The sequence below is a fragment of the Mastigoproctus giganteus genome, chromosome 8 (assembly GCF_048544385.1).
Source record: "Mastigoproctus giganteus isolate SK-2022 chromosome 8, ASM4854438v1, whole genome shotgun sequence".
In the NCBI taxonomy this organism is placed as follows: domain Eukaryota; kingdom Metazoa; phylum Arthropoda; class Arachnida; order Uropygi; family Thelyphonidae; genus Mastigoproctus; species Mastigoproctus giganteus.
Window position 1 is genome coordinate 66,265,494 of NC_143582.1, and position 18,395 is coordinate 66,283,888.

The window sequence follows — 18,395 nt, forward strand, 5'->3', positions numbered from 1 at the left end:
AATACCAACAAATAAATAACTAAGACAGACCTTAATGAAATTACAAATTTTTATTTGTGCTCTTTGCAAAAAAAAAAAAAAAAAAAAAACAGAAAGAAACTGAACTAAACTGCCAGAGGAAATGGTTTCACAGCTCTAAACTCACTCACAGTTTACTCCCGATGGTCGATGACGTTGCTGATGGTGGAGTTGGTTTTCGATCTGATTACCATTGTTCTGGACCAGAAATTGCATTCGATGCACAGTGTTCTCCACTGTGGAATGTAACATCTCTGGAGTAATGTTCCGCACATGTTGCGTTTCGTTCTCCTTTAAGACAGCCAGGTTAGGGACACTTCATCGATAGACATTGGCCTTGAGGTGACTCCACAGCCAAAAATCACACACTGGAAGGTCAGGTGAATGTGGTGGCCATGCAATGGGACACATATGACTAATGACTCTTTCTGCAGTAAAGTGATGCCGGAGAAGCTGGTCACGCGATATGAGGATGAGCCCCATCTAGCATAAAAATTGTCTCATTCAGGCATCCTCTTTGCTGCAGTTGAGGAATAATGTTAAAAGTAAATTTACAGAATATGCTTGCGATGTTGGCGTTGTGCCTTTACAGCTCTCTGCTGCTGCTGGGAAAATTAATTTAACTCAGATTTATGCAAATTTTCTGCTCTCTTAGGTGCCTCATTTTTTAGTTTGGGTTTAAAACTTTAGTGCAATTCAGTTTCTTTTTTTTTTTTTTGCAAAGAGCACAAATAAAAATGTGTAATTTCATTAAGGTTTGTCTTAGTTATTACTTTAATGTCATGTCTTTACTCTTTTACAGCGCCATGTTATCCCCTATTGGCAGATTTTGGAACCTTTTTTTTTTTTACGGGATCCTTCTCCCCATGCCTTGAATAGTTTACTTACTAATTTTGGTGGCATTCCGCTTATTTCTTGGAGCTACAGAGAGCTCTCAATAGGGATACTTAAATTATGGCCACCCTGTACATCCTATAGCAATTGGACGGAAGTCTTTAGTAGTCTTGGGGTTTCCAATTTTAGAAATTGGTTTTACATCTGGTCCTTCACCCCTCCAACCTATCTGCAGCAGTTCATGGGGCTTGAGTATTGGCTTCTGCGATCCCTCAATAGGATTTCAGGACATCCCCTTACCATTTCCAGGGCTATACTACATTCGCTGCATGGAATGACCCCTTGGAAACGAATAATCACTACTCGCAATATATTTACCCTCTCCAAGCTTATTACTGGTGGACTAGATGCTCTCAACATCGATAGCCTCATCATTCTGCCCAAGGATAACAGAAGAACAACTAACCACCAAGCATCCGACCATCCGTCACCAAGGCCCGACCTGCCCTCAACCAAATCAGTCATGTTTCCAGCAAACACGATTGGACTCCTGAACGACGTAAATATTAACCCCGAGGCGATTTGCATGGACAAGACCTACAGATCCAAAGTCTTTGCTAATACCTACTCAACGTTGCAATATTAGATGTTTCAAGTCTCCTCTGCTCTCTGTAGGTGTCCGTGTTTGAGGATAACCTGCGCTCCCTCTTCTGTTCTGGACAGCCTTCTACAAATTGTCGGCATTCCCGCACCATGCTTGGAGGGATGCGGAATTTATTTAGAACATTTATCTTGCACATATTTGTCTTAGCCTGCTGTAATTAATTTGACTGGATCTCTGTATCTTTTATATCACTTAATGTATATACACTGAATGGAAAGAAATCATGGGATATCTACCTCCCGGATAAGGGCAGTCACACGGCGAGGCATTGATTCCACTAATTCACGAATGTGTTCCACAGGTATTTCCATCCATGCTTGCTGTGCTGCTGTCAACAATTCCGTCGCATTCCTGGGTGGAGGATCCAAAGCTCGAGCGGACCTTTCCACAGAAACTCAAAGATGAAGATGCTCTACAGGGTTTATGCCAGTGAACGGGGAGGCTATTCCAAAACGGTAAAATCTGTGTAATACTCTTCGAACCATGTCTTGTCACCACGGCTCTGTGGGGAGATGCCTTGTCCTGCGGGTGCAAGATGACCATGAAGGGATGCAGATAGTTTGCAAGGATGGACACATGACCTGAAACGTTCAGAGATACGTCTAGACTCTAGACGTACCAGAGGTCCCAACGTAGAACTTAACACGCCCCAGACCATTACCAACCGTCCACCTGCCTGAACAGTTCCTTGTTGATATGACGAGTGCATAGCTTCGTGCGGTTTCCGCCAGATACGCACCCTCCCGTACGCTCGAAATAACTGGAAAAGTGACTCATCGGACCTGGAGACCCGTCTTCAATCGTCCAAGGTCCAGTGCCGATGTTCTTTCGCCCAGTTGAGTCGTGGAGTCTTGTGTCGTGGTGTTAGCAATGGGACTCTGGTGGGTCGGCGGCTACCATAACCCATTGCGGCTAATGATCGCCTGAAGGTCATGGCGGAAACGTTTCTGGCACCTCCCTCGTTGAAGTCGGCGATGATTTGTGCTACTGTCGCTCTCCGGTTGGCTGAAACAATGCGAGGCAGACGTCGACGGTCACGTTCATCCACCACCTTTCTCCGCCCACAGCGCTGTCCGCGATGAGACGATATTTCGGAAATGGCGTATTCCCAATACACTCTTGATATTGTCGAACGGGGAGAGTGCAATTTCCGTACCACCTCCGCGATAGACTGACCCATGCGTCGGGCGCCCACTATCATCCCTCTTTCAAATTCGGTTAACTCACGACGTTTATCCATACTGACATCGAATTACCGTCTACGTGAATGCAGTGTACCTATATACCTGCCAAGCGGAGGGTTCGTCCACTAGCGAGAAGGTTGAAAGGTATTAACAATACATTTAAGTGTATTGTTAATCTGTAATAGTTGTGTTCATCCTCCTAGCAAATGTTTGATGTCTAGGGGTGGATGTAACTTTTCTTTTTCCTTTACTTGAATAAATAATAATAATAATATGAGAATGAAACAGCCATAAGGCAGTTTCTCAATTTGGGTAAAACTTATACTACTGCTCATGCCAGCGATAGCAAGTTTTGTCAGTTTGCATGCCCAAAAATAAACAAACAATAATACTGTATAATAATTTTCAAGTGCCATTAAAAGGCCTAAAATTAGCGGTCTTCACTGATACTTTAAGGTATCAGTGAAGACTACAGTAACAGTTTTCATCACTAAATGTCACTAATAAATTTGTTTAAAAAAATTTATACATATAGTATACATAGTATATTGATAGTATAAATACTCTCAATTATTTAAGAGTGGCTGAGAGCTAGCATATTTTCAGCATATGCGTGTCACTCGTGCCATCGGTTAGCCACCGTTGGCTTATATAATTTAAGATGTTGAGACATGAGGTAGAAACATTTCGTTTAACCATATTTACGTAACTTTATAAATTTAATTACTTTTAATTTTTCTTCACTTAATTCATTCATAAAGAAGATTTTTGTAAGTTGACTTAGTCAATTCGTGATAACGAATTTCTGGAAAAACCTCTTCACGTATGGAATAAGAAGGAAAATAGTGAAATTAAGTGTGGAATGAGGGGGTGATTATGTAGGGGAAAATAATACATTTAAGAATACGTGTATGGCTTATATTATTGGACACATTAAAGACATTTATGAAGCTAATGAAAACCAGGCAGATGGAATCAATTGAGCGTACGAGCAAATGAAACAACCTTCAGTATAATTAAGTACGGAAATATTCAAACTGTAACAGTGCAACTTTTGCCTGTGGTACGTCTTGAGAAATGAGGATGAAACACCTTTGACTTGTGGCTTCGATTCATAACGAGGGAGATTTCTGTGTAAGAACTTATTCTGACGTTCCACTAATCTTCTAGCAATAAGAAAACTCGGATCTATGTTTCGTCTTGTGGGGGAGACCAATCGGGAGGGGATGAAGAGAAATCAGGAATCGTGCTAAGCTGTCTTTCGGTGAGTGCCCACACACACACGCACGGCAAACAACGATACGATCAACCTTAATGTCGTACTCGTCCTGTGCTCACTGTTTCAGCCAAGATCGAACAAAGCAGACACAAGCTGAATGAATAGCCACACAGCAGAACACTGAACAATTTACTGATGCCTCAGAACGAAGAAGGGGAAAAAAAAATCGATAGGCCGAAAGAAAGAAAAGGACTGTTGGAATCAATGAGCCTAATATCGCTCCACAGAAGGGAATGGGAAGAAAGTTCGTTGCGCTGTTTGCGCAGAGTTCACATGTTTGAGAATCGCCCGTTAATTATCTGTAATTGAAACATGCACATCGACGACACTCCGCCGTTCGGTAGTGACCCGGGAGTGGCTGTCAGCTCGTGATGAATATGCAAATCATTCATGTGGGGAAGACGGCCATTGTACTGAAAAGCGCTTTACTAATCAATAATACCGCGAAAAAGACGGTCGAAGTGTCTCCGCCACTAAAGCGTCAACATTCTTGAAAGCAGAGGCGATTCCGAGCGGGCGAACGCACGGACGGCGGCTGCCGGAGACAAATTCCCATTTCTCCCGCATCTTCTGGAATCGACCACATTCTTAAAATAGATTTTAGTGTATGCTTAAGAGAGTGGGCGGTTTTGTCTCTCGCTCTCGGTCCCGAGCAATACCCAGCGATTATCCCAGTTTGTCCCAAAATACTGCGTTTACTTGAATTGCTGCCAGAAGGGAAGAGGGGCGTTTTCAGGGAGGGTTGTTTGTTTATAACAGACTTTCAATCAGCTGACATAGGTGGAGCGGCTCTTGATCGTCATTAGATACACCTAAACGCAACCCTCCGGCAAGTGTCTAGTTTTCTTCAAGAACAAGAGACTTGACCACATGAAAAAGAATCTCCAAGGTCCATTAGTTAAGGTATTGACGAATCCAATGTTTTCATCATAAGACACTAAAAATCTTAACGCGAATGAAAGAAGCAAATTTGCAGCAGATGTTATATTTATACCAATTGAAGGATGTTTTTGTTGTTGTTATTGAGTTTAAAGACACAAGGGCTATTGAGGCCAAATTGTGTCTATTCATTAACGTTGAATATAAGAAGCTAAAACTAAATGAACGAAGAATAGATCACAGAATATTATATGCCGACTTGTATATTTTTTAAACGGCGCTTTTCTTTATAAATGATGGTCTTCATGATTTCAATTAAACACCTCGAGATTTTAGATTACTGTTCCTCAATAAATAAAAACTACGATATAGACGAGCAAGTTAATTTATCGGGACAGTTACTGGGCTGAGCACAGACATCATTTAGATCGTAACAATTATACCTGATGATAGTTTTCTACAATAGAAAAAGATCCGAAAAGAGAGGTGTCCCATTTAAAATGTAAGTTTCAAATCATAGGTGAACCAAATTTATGCAAACCGTTTCTAAGAATGGTGCATTCTCTGTAAGGGTGGAATGAGCACCTTAATCAAGAATCAATTTCAATTGATTCTTGATTAAGCGACGTGATAATTGGGCGACGTGATAAAAAGCTCATAAACGTTTCTCCGGTCTCGGACCCAGGCTTTTTCATATGGTGTGAAAGGACAGCAATTATATAACCACTGTGAGGACCAAGAACTGAAAAGAAAAGGAAGGAAAGCTATTCTGAAATACTGATAAGTTAGAGATTAATTTCAGGATATGGGGAGGGGAGATGAAGAAAGAAGAAAAAGATGGAGATTAAGTAAGGTAGTTGACAAACGTACTCGAATTTAACAGGGTGGAAAGTGTTCACACAGTTTCGCAAGTTCCTTCTTTTTAATTCTAGGTGGAAGTAACTTTGTTCACACTGTCGTTAGTTAGCACAGATTTGAACTGCTGCCATGGAACACAGTTGAAAGTAAAACAAGTTTCGGTGGACAGCTTTCTATCCAAGACACTCGGCCCTTGCTTACTCAAGACGTCCTGTCCATTAAGGCCATCGACGGAACTGAAGCGGAAGTTTCAAGAACAGCCGCGGATGCCATTAAGTTAATGCAGGAAGACAACCACGTCGGCTGATGTGTGGCGAAAATTCTGAACAGCGAGCGACTTGTTTCGTAACTGCACTAAGCCCCTTTACGGTGGCGTCTTCTGTAGACGGCCTCTAAATGTGTTCTGCAGGGTCCCATTTTAATTGCCCTTCTTCCTTCACTTAGCGAAAATTATAGCGTGTGAAATCTATCACGCAGTTTAAGGGCTGCCATGCATAACGACATTTTGTGTTGGGGAAGAAATCAGGACTCAATAGTAAATACTGTATAATTCAAGTTCTCGAGCTCACAAAGATACCCCTATTTGATGAGATGGGCGCGCGCGCAAGTTTCATTTGCACAGGAATAATACACCCTACTAAGCAAAAACAGTGTTTCTAGGGTTTGCAAGTAAAATAGCCGAACATGCAACGCTACGTCATTAGAAGCTCTCGGGGCAATTTCTTATCCTTATTAACAGACTGATACTGCTGATTATAGTTTAATTTCAAGATTAATATGATAATGGTACATATTTCAACGCGCGCGTGCATGTTCTTCGCCTTGCGAGGCGAAGAACATACTAAAAAGGCAAGAAAATATAAATATAAATAAATATAAGCAAACGGGCAAAGAAATCTTTTAAAACAACAACAAAAGTTACCAATAATGGCAACGTGGAAGATAAATTTAACTTATACGTATTTTTAATAAATAATGTGAGGATCAGATACGCATTATTCCAATTCAGCTACAGTCCACATTAAGGTATTTTTCCGTTAACGTCTAAAGATCTAATTTAACACTATTTATACAGCATCTTTGACTACTCGCCTTTACGTATGCTCATCCTTCAGTAAAACTGACTAATGTATAGCGTTGCTGGAAATTAAACTTTAGCAGAATCTCAACAAAAAGGGAGTACGAATAAATCTGCTTTCAGTAACTATTAAAATTAAAGAATCGCATTCGATGAAGAAAGAGGATGCATAAGATCACCGTGGAGTCTAAAGATGTTTCTTTAGACTCCAATGATACTAAGACACCATGCAATACATCTTTCTCTCGTACACACAAAATAGAGCATTTGACTTCGATTATTTTTGATGACGTAAAGTTTATTTATAATAGAATAATCAAGACAAACAGAAAAATCGAGCAAATGACGAATTCATTTTGAAAGGAACTGGTCCTTCCTTTTTACCTTTCTAAACCTGGAAAAAATCAAGTATTTTATCATTAGTTCTCACGCAATAGCTAACTTTCAATTATCGATGATTTGCCACGTACTGGCGAGGATCGTCGAGTGGGCATGGGTTCCCCTACGTCCCCTACGAGCAAGGGCTGACCAGGCTATTGAAGGTGTTTGCCCCAGGACTTGTGCTGGCTCTTGACACTCCTGAACTAGCAGCTGTTTTGTTGGAGTTGCCACCTCACCGGAAAGAGGGTGGTCACCTTATTCAGCGCTACAAAATCAGAAAAAGAGATTTACGAGAGTTTAGGTTTTAAAAGGACGCGTTATAAAGTTATCAGCTTTAAGAGGGATACCAAATGATGTTCGAAATTCGTATATGAGGGGGGGAAATCACACACTCTTCTATGTGAATTTATATTTTTCACTTTTAGAGTAAAGTGAGTTACCTGTTAATAGCTAACAGAATAAGACAGTACTGTACAATTTTATTAATATTTGTACATTGGAAAATTTCTCTTCACTTTTAATGTCGCTTAATTTTTTTTTCTTTTCTTGTAAGCTTAAAAAACAAATGGAGACTATCAACTGAATGAGTATAATACATGATTTTCTCAATATACTGTAATGTATTATTGTTTTATCATCTAAATATTACAAGAGAATAAAGCTCTCGTTGTTAAACCTTTTAAATGAACATTTCAAAATTTTGTCAGGGGTTACTATCATTTTTATGCCAGAGTTATTATATTTGTTTCTAAAAGCAACAAACATTACTATTATGTAATGTTCGTTTCCTATCGAAACAAACACTCGTAATCGGTGTTGTCGGAATCAGTTTATGAAGGAAAACAAGACAAACAATATAGCTTTACACATCTAATTGTGTCAAACTTGAATTTTTTCTAGCTATAATTGTTTTAATCTTTAACTATTTTGTCCCGATTTCATATAACATGACAAAGTATCCAGTGGTCAAAGACTGTTATAAATGCAGATCATCCTGGATGTTTCCCAACCAACTTGCTGGTGTTGTGGGCATGCGTTTTTTATTTCCAATTATTTATGCAGGCTTAGGGTGTGGCATACTATCAATTAAAATACACGTTTTTATAATAAGACGCAAGTAATAATACTGTATACAGGAACAGTTTACATATATGCCATGTTAACAAAACAGAACTGATTTTAAAACACTATAAAACAAAATACAATACAAAATGTTTCAACCTGATTTGCAGTCATGTTTCTTCAGTTGCTATACTGAGAATGATGAAAGAGGAAACGAGCTGGAATGTTCGTATTCTATTCCGTGAACGGCGTAAATTATTTCTATATGTAGCAGCATTTAAACTATATAATATCAGTGTAGATATTATATAGTTATCTATATTATATAGATAACTCACCTATACATTTTGTATTATATAGTTAATTACCTAAACCCATAAGAAAATTATGCCTTGTGCATTTCATCTTCTAGTAGCAGCATTTAAAATATCCATGGCGATTTGTGTAAGTTTAAGAAGGCGAGGAATAAGATAAGAAAGCCACTCGTGCTGCGAAACAAGATTTCCTCATTATAATAGTTAATATAGTTAATTTGTTAATATATATAGTTAATTTGAAGAGACAATACTTGCTGAATAGGATAAATATTTCTGAGACATCGTATAACCTAAGACTAAAGAAAAAAACACTTCCTCTAAACAAAAATTCACCTTTCCTTATTTGAATCTTTCCCGTCAAGTACTGTATATACTATGTCTCCGATTCTTCGAATAATGGACACGTTTCTGAGGTTTAACATCCTTCTTCTTCTGCAAAATGAAATAATTTTGTTCTCTTCAAAACTCTGTTGATGCATTTCCATCATTTCCATCTCGAAGCATTCTCGAGCCAACTATCAACAATTAACATAATTACTACCTATAACTAACCCCGGCAAACAGTTATTCTTCAAAAGTTATACTGGCTCCTACTTTGGACTTTCAAGCATTAAGAGTTTACAGGATTTCCATTACAACTCCTCACACCTGGTACCTTGTAGGCGCAAATTGACAAAATGTTCTTTCGTTAACTCCCATTCTCGCTTGTTATTTACAACTACCAAATTCAGTAAGACTAACCAATGCTGTCCTGTTTAACCCTCTTTCTTTTTTTTTTTTTTTTTTGAATTATTGCTAAGACCTGTTTGGCTTGCAAGCGTAGGTGCACGCACAGTCTGTTCTTGAATGCGATTGTATTTTCCAATCCATTAATTCGATCCACTGTTTCTCGCAAGTGAACTATTTATAGAAACATTGAGTTTTCCTTGGTTGCATTCATTACCGAAGCTTTCCTTTGCTTTCGATTATGGAAATCTTGGTGGTTTCTTTGTATCAGAAGTATTTACAGACTTCGAAATGTGCAATGAACTTTTACACAAAGAAGCTCCTCTCTAATGCGTAAAATAATTTTAAACTCTGCATATACTTCTTATTTTTCTACTATTTGTCATCTGTTTATAAAATAATCAATACATTAGTTACAGTGTAATTAACTCTATAAATAAAATAGTAAATTGTAAATGAGTGAAAATATTACCGTATCAAGGAACAGTTCGTTATTACACTGTGTTTTTCCTTTCCTTTAATATTACTTGAAAATAACATTAATATTACTTTGAGAAAAGCATATCAAATCGTTATACTTTGAGCAAAGATAATCAAATGCAATAATATATTATATAAATATATAAATCAAAGTACAATACAGTACAGAGAAACATGGTTCTTAAACTTTCCGCAAGGAGCGCTGCTGATACAAACGACAAACAATATAATAACGAGATTATTAGAATCGTTGCATTTTATTCGCTGTAGGTCCACGTATTAATTACAGAAATAAATTATCGAATACTTACTATTAATTGAACATCGTTTATTTCTCTTTCTTGAGCAGATCTTTTGGATGCGTGTTGAACGAAGTTTAATTACTTCATGCAAATATGCCCATTATCTTCGGTGTTGTGTCACAAATATTAATATTATGTTTATTAGTGGAACAAAGAAAGAACCGGGTGTAATCGCGTCAGAGCTATGAACTACGACGACAGTTATGCAGCTGACGCAAGTTTGTTACATTTTACGGCGGAGAAAGAATTAAGGACTCACCCTCCTCGTGTCTTTCCAAGTCGTACACTTGAACCGTCTCCTTGTTTCTTGATGCTGCAGTAAGGAAAGAAATTGCGTTACACACAAGAATATTTAATTAAGAGTGTAATTTAATGTAAGTTATGTGCTTCGATCAGAGCACAGTGTAGAAAATCTCTTTTTATCACGAAAAATAAACACTAAGATTTATCTGTTGGGAACAACTTTAATTACAAGGAGTTGCGTCCAAGACGCAGCGAATGACACCTACTCTTAACACTAACGTACGAGCGATATAGCATAATAGACGATCATCCCTTGCTGTATGCCTTTGGATACTTTATAATTCAGGTTTCCGCTGCTCTTTATCCATAAAGTTTGTTTGCCCAAAGTTATCTATTCGATTAAATATCCAGCAAATAAATGAACCATTAGGCTTAAGTTTCGGTGCACTCGTTCAATGGCAAAGCAGTGCAGAAAGTGACGAAGTAGTTTTTCCATTTGATTTATCAGAGTAGTCGACGAGGATCTCAGTTGCGGGGACAAGCATTTCTTTCATGAGAAATAAAGAAGCCATTTAAGGTGGCTGCTAAAGCAGGCAATTAGAAAGGGGAAGACGTGGCACCCTCAGCATTCACCGACTAATATTTCTAAATGCCAGCATGTAATTACATGCTGGTGAAGGGACCGACGATTTGTCTTATGGGGGGGGAAAAAAAAAAAAAAATTCAGTTTTTTTCCGGGGATTCTTTTTTATTATTTTTTTTTTAACTCTTCTCTTTTAGTAAAACAGACGAATGTGTCTAAAAAAAATTCTAGGCGAACTGGCGACTAGTTTAGCAAAATTATTCTGAAAGAGTGGGAGCTTATTATTTTCAACCAATAAAAGTCCTTGGCTACTTGATTGCCCTAGCGACAAAAAAAAAAAAAATTCAAACAGATGTCACTCCCATCTCTCATTCATTATAAGAATTTATTTATATATAAGCACACACACAGAGCGAGAGAGAAATTCCTCTGATTAAATCATATGAGAAATAAATCTTGTAGTATTTAGAAATTCTCTTTGTAAAGCCTTTTACAAAGTTTCCCATTCTTGCTTAATGCCATGGTGTACGATGATGCAGGGTGAGAGGATGAAGTGTAAGTTTCATTGTCATTCTGTACTCGCAATATGAGTAAGAGCACAAAGAGATGTGGGAAAGTCCCAGATGTCTGCTGGAAGAACCGAAGCTTGTATGGATTACCTAATCTGGTAATGCTAAGGACAATACGAAATACCTACCAAGAGATTAGATCTCAATTATTTGCTAGGACTGAATTCTATTTTGGAAATGTAAATTCTAAATTTATACCACATAGGTGGATTAAGTGCTATTTCAAATACTTGTCTTTTCCAATAATTTCTTCGGATAAATTTAAAGAAATTTCTCTCTTTCGCCATGTGAAACACGTAAAGATAATATTTAGACATATAATATTTTATCACAATCAAAGCTGAGAGAATATAGAATAGGGCAAGGAATACCGCAATATTTAAATCTTGAAGGAACAGAGTGCAGTATCCTGATGGACACTTGGCTATTCGGATAATCGTATTAACAGCTGAAGACAAGTTTACTGAAAGCATCACCATTCACAGTAAATTATAAATGGTGAATATAATAATTGAAATTATGGCACATACAGAAAGACGGAACCAAAGCAGGCGACCATCAATTATCGCTTGGTAAGAATGAAACAGAAGTTGGCCTAAAATAGAAATGAATTATACACCTAAAGGTTTCAGTCAAAAACAATGAGACCGGTACAGGTGGGCCACCAGCTAATCTGTAAAGCCAAAAAGATTTAGTGTCATTCGTTCACCAGTAACTGGTAACAATGCGCATTTTGAGAGGAAAAAAAGCAGTGTCCTTATTTGTTGTCGCACACGCCAACCACTGGACTACTGTCAGCCTAGTGCTTTCTGTAATTAAAAGGGGGAAAAAGATTTTAAGCTGGCTGTTAACGCTAGAATAATATTTAGTAATTAAAAGGAAAATTCTAGGTTGTTTTGTTAGTTGTTAAAATCACTGTGGAATTTAAACGAAATAAGATTATTTGCAATTTAATCACTGTTAAAATGAGTTAAACTGATTAAATTTAAGTTGTACGGTAAAAGAAATTCTTGTTTTTGTGGTCGAACAGTAGCAAAAATATTTTTCTGGATCATAACTTTCGCGAAAAAAGGCGCCTTTTTCTCAAAAGATTTTAAACCTTCCTGTACAGAAGAGCCATTTCTTGATTTCAATACATTTCGAGGGCGATAAGCATGGGAAAAATTAAAAATGCCAGAACAGAAGTATTTTCCTTAAAACGATACACGTGACAAAACTTACTAATAATGAAACAGTCGTTCCAATGGCCACTGAAATTTCAAGATATATATATTGCTTAAAATACAAAATAATTAATTCAATGCCAGCAGCATGGCAAACCAAATAAACGGGGGAAAAAAAAAAACATATCTTATATCATAAGATAACATAAACGGGGGGGGGGAAGGAAGGAGAAAGGGTATTGCAGAAGGAAACATTCCTGAAATAATTTAGAACAAGCCAAAAGTTACAGTATATTACGTAACAAATTATAATTTAGAATCCAATTGAAGATAATTTAATGGCGCTCCCAGAATGGCACCCTTTTACGAATTATGTGAAATATCACTTAAAAATGAAACGAAAACCAACTACAATACTGAACCAAATAAAATTATTAACAAAATGAAAGACTGACCATTATGCCCCATCTCGACAGAGGGCCACAAGGCCAATAATGGTCAGGGAATCACTGCATTTCGAACATTAGACAAATCCAAGCATACACGAACCAATACAATGATTGATCCGCGGATGCAATGGATTTGAATAATGGTGGTCCTTATGCAGTGAGAAATTATAACAGAAACAGAATATAGCACTCTTAATCGTAGGTCCATTTGTTCTATTGAGTTCGTGTTCATAGGACAATTTGCAAGTTGTGCGGTATGGATTTGAAGCAGAGTTTCATGCAGCATAACAGCAGCATTATCTTAGGCATGCTACACTTCGTCTTGGGAATGACATTAGCTGTTTCAATTTGTACTAGAAGGCCATGCTAAAAGAGCTGTAGAGCAGTGAACTAGTAAAATGTGGTACTTGCCACCTGGTGGAGAGATTAGAAACTTGCAGAAGCGTTTTACTCATGCGTAAATTAATCTCCCTCATCATGCGTGGATTAATTAGCTTGCTTCTCCGATGAATCGGTGGCATTGGGGGTTTATCAAATTTCACACCAGACATAATTCAATATTTTGAATTGTCTGGTGTATTGCGTGACTTTTCATTGTACTAACTGGCCTTCCAAAAATAATCTGTTATTATCCCAATGCTAATTTTCTATTATGAGTAGAGTTCCAAGGAAAAAAGTTATCTTTAGTCTTTTAACTTTTATTTCGGTGCCAACAGTCGTTCTGACATATGCTGTAATACGAGAGGATCATATAATTCGGGTGCAAGATTTTGTTTATCGCATGAACTTTCCATAACTGCCACTAGACGCACTTTCCCTGATTGCTACTGAACATACTGTGTGCGCATGCCAGTACTTGTTGAGCTAGTGTTGAGTGAATACTGTTTTTTAGACACGTGTCACTGACAATCGTTTTGAAGAAAGCATCATGTCAGACATACAGAATGAACAGCGATATGTGATTCGTTATTGTGTCAGATGGGGCTTAAATTCATCGGAAACAGTTAAAGAGATGAATGAAGCGTATAGTATCGACTGTCTTGGTAGGTCAGCCATATTCCGGTGTGGCCGAACTTTCCAGTGTGAAGTGATTTCTCCATCAAGAAAATGCCAAGGCCCATACGGCTAATATTGTGCAGGTAGTGATCACTGCCACAGGTGCCGAGGTCCTGCCACATCCCCCTTATTCACCGGACTTACCCCGTGTGATTTCTTCTCGTTTCCACGTCTGAAGAAAGCTCTGAAAGGCAAGCGTTTCGCGTCTGACACAACGATGCTAGCAGAGCCACAACGGAAGCACTTCGCAGTCTTTTGAAAAATGGCCTGAAACATTTAATGCGTGGATACGACGGTGGCGAAAGTGAGTAAAGTTCAAAGAAGAGTATTTCGAGAAGGAGAAATCCACAGAAGATTCAGATGATGATAATTAAGATAAGATCTTGCACCCGTCTGTGAATTAAATGATCACCCTTCGTATCAGAAGACTTTGTTGAAACAAAATTAAAATTTTGTTATAAGAAAACTGAAGAAGCCTGATGTCCTGGTATGAAGGGCGCCCAATGAGTTTAAAAATAATTTGATTTATCATCATCAAGCAAATAATGTTTTTGAAATCCGAGCACATTCAAACAGAAAGCGAATAATGTTTCTGCTCACTTCTATAAATTTTGCATACAAACTACAATAAATCTTTTAGAATTTTATTGGTCATTAACGTTTATCCAATATTTTGGATGGGCATTGTAGTCAAGATGTCTCATCGGTAAGTTCCTTTTATGCGTCTGTACGTAAGAGGGTGGAACGTCGACAATGTTGAAGATTCATCGCCTAGCAGCAACATTGTTCGTTTCTTCTTATTGTTTTTTCTCCCTCTTCTACTTTCCTGATTGAGTTGTTAATCCTTGTTCTAAGAACACTGCTAATTAGTTAATGTTAATTAGCCAATCCTTGTCCACAAACATCTGAACTAATTAAGAAAATACTCGAAATAGTCTCGTTGTGCGGGAAAAGAACACACGATACGTGTAATGTTAATTAGGTCAAAGCCTTCAGATCAGGCTGCTTTTAAAGTACAGTACGTATTGTATTTTCATCGGTGGCAACGATCGGCAACAGCACAGCATACGTAATAATGAGTTCTCACTGCCTTTTCACTAAAAATACAAAAAGTGCCCCAAATATTAGAAACACTTGCTATTTTTGGTATAATTTTTTGCAAGACAATCTGGAGAAGTATTCAGGATGTTATTAAGTGAATGGAAACGTACGTGTGTGTGTGTGTGTGTGTGTGTGTGTGTGTGAGAGAGAGAGAGAGAGAGAGAGAGAGAGAGAGAGAGAGAGAGAGAGATTAAAGTAGCTCTGGAATATTGACTCTAAGAAATATATCACTAAGACTCTCTAGATTAGTGGTTCCAAACAGGTGTGCCGCGAGATTAGAAAAACTTCCAAGTTCAATGGCAACCATTATTTTAGGTGTGCCATGAATATGCGTCTTTTTTAACTTCAAGTGTCAAAAGATTGGAACCACTGCTCTAAATAATAGCCAAATTAGGAATAAATCATAGAAGTCGTAATGCCAAATAATTAAAAGAAGAAAACTATTTGATTAGAACAAAATAAGAATTCTCTTAATAGGCTGATGCCAACATCTATTCACCGTTTTGGGAGCTCATTTGAAAACGAAAAAAAAGCAGCGAGTTTGTTTTCTAAGAGGCCATTGCCTCTTTTCCATGCTTTGTCAGATTGTATCATCTGTGTGTGTGCGCCAGATAGCCATTCTCCCTCAGTGGCACCGTTTCAATAGGAGAATAATAACTCTCAATGTCTCTACCTCTATCAATCTATCTAATCTATTTATCTGTCTATCTGTTTATGTAGCCGCTATCACTCAAGTTCAACTCTAACTTTCTTTCATGACTTAGTTTTTATTGCCTCACGTTCAAGTCTCCAGATCTCTTCTTCCATTTATCACCGACATCATGGAGCAAGTACGGGAGGTTCGTGTAGCGATCACCGTGGCCCCAATACTCTCGTCGGAAAAGACAAGGAAATGATTGCCTCCAGATCAGCATCTCATTATGGGCAGCCTAAAGGAATATCTTTCTCACCATCCCTAGCCTCCATAAAGTATCACCGCAAAGACGGCGTATTTATCTACGTCCTCCCGTGGCTTGCGTACCGAATTTTGGTTTCTTCTTCTCTCCTCTTAATGATCCGGAACTGACTTTCCGTCTGGAATTTTTCTTTCGTTCGCTTTTAACCTCAACACCAACTTACTACACGATTCTTTCGTGTCGTGTTCTTCCAAGCCTGACTTCCTTTAAGTTTTCGTATCCTATAAAAAGCGGTTGCCTCTATTGCAACTGCTTTCTTTTTTCTTGTCAGCATTAAGATTTATTCTTTTGTTACACGCCCGAAGTTCGCAGTCTTCCAACTGCCCGTTTTTGTGTGTGTGTGTGTGTGTGTGAGAGAGAGAGAGAGAGAGAGAGAGAGAGAGAGAGAGAGAGAGAGATCTTTTCGGTAACAAATTCTCTTTTAAGTTTGGTGTAGATGGAATAAGAAAAATTAGGGTGCAGGTAATCGTGAAGTAAAGAGATGGCAGTTCTTTCGATCAGCACATTTCAAGGGCTTCTCCGTCCCTAGCAATTATTCCACCATCTTGCTTAGCATTTACCTATCACCAGACGATGTGCTAATAACAGTACCTAACATGATTTTTAACTTCCAGCAAATCAATGGTTGTTTCTGGTCAAATTTTATGTATAGAATTTAAAATCAATCATAAAAATTTCCTGTCACGTCTCAGTTTTAAGATATAGATAGATAACTGGATTCTGTACAAAGATATCATTACTGTTTGAAATACAATTTTTAAACTTAACTTTTGGTTGGTTTTGTTTATTAGGCTAAAAGTTAAGCAAGTACATCATTACTATTCTTGCAATATAGTATATTTTGATTTTGATGCACTTTTCCAGACACGTCAGTATTTTTATTAATTTTAATACACCATTCAACTGTTCAATATATAGTGTATGATAAACTACGCTACAAGAATTCACCTTCTGTTCAAATTCACCAATTGCTTTTACTGTTTTTAGGTTAATGCATTGTTAAAATGGAGAAGACAAAGCACAGAATTTGCATCAATCACTCAGACAACTTCTGCTATGTTTGTGGACACTTAACCCCAAAAACTCAGAGGAAGAAATTATACAATGTCACAAAAGTTGCATATTCATTGTACTTCAGCTGCAAGATCGGTGACTAAGAAAAAAATTGGGCTCCACATATCTGCTGTATTACTTGTACAACGAAATTAAGGCTGTGGTTATATGGCAAGCTGGGAGCATTACCTTTTTCCGTCCCTATGGTGTAGCGCGAGCCCAAGAATCATTTCGACGATTGCTATTTCTGCATGACAAAAATAAAAGGTATTTCCAAAAAGGGCGAGCACTGCAACAAATATCCCATCAGCAATTAGGCCAGTGCCACACGGTAAAGAACTGCCAGTACCTGTGCCACCAAAATCTTGGGGTATTGGAAGTAGTGATGAAGGTACAGAAGAAATCGTTTTACCAGATTTCGCAGAACCATGTACTTCACATGATTTGGACTACGAGTCAGAAAAAGAAGAGGCGCACACTACATTGAACACAAAGAATTAAGCGGCTTGATCAGAGACTTGGGCTTACCCAAAGAGAAGGCTGAATTACTCGGATCCAGACTACAACAGTGGAACTTACTCGCCAAAGGTACAAACATTACAATAGCGAAATGGAGAGTTTAAGCGAAACGTAAGCGAAATGGAGAGTTTAAGATATTTTCCAATGGAAAATGTGTATCTGCAAAGACGTCGTTGATCTTATGCACGAATTGAACATGGATCACAATACCTCTGAATGGCGTTTGTTCATTGATGCGTCAAAGCTAAGTTTGAAAGCAGTATTGCTTCATAATGGAAATACTTTACCATCAATTCCTCTTGTTCATGCTGTTGGCCTGAAAGAAACTTACGATAGTATGTCCCAGATTCTTGCTGCTATACGTTACAATGCCTATTATGGTTGGAATATTTGTGGTGATCTCAAAGTGATTGGACTGCTTGTTGGGTTGCAAGGTGGTTTCACTAAATTCTGTTGTTTCCTGTGTTTGTGGGATAGTAGTGCAGCAGCCAAACACTACGTCGTACAACACTGGGATAAGAGAGATGAATATATTCCCGGAAAAAGCAATGTAAAGTATGCCCACTAGGCCGCCGCAGCCTAGTGGGCAGGCGCGCTGGTGCACAAGTACACGTGCTTTGAGTGACCGGGGTTCAAGCCCG

General features: G+C 38.1%; 1 protein-coding gene across 1 annotated transcript in view; it reads right to left on the minus strand.

Annotated features, from left to right (window-relative positions):
* LOC150081587 (netrin receptor UNC5C-like) overlaps positions 1–18,395 on the minus strand; it is a 383,853-nt gene that overhangs the window by 224,877 nt on the left and 140,581 nt on the right. The window contains exon 4 of the mRNA XM_090379449.1: positions 10,322–10,375. Coding sequence (XP_090235575.1) covers positions 10,322–10,375 — 54 coding nt within the window. The remainder of the gene's footprint in view (positions 1–10,321; positions 10,376–18,395) is intronic.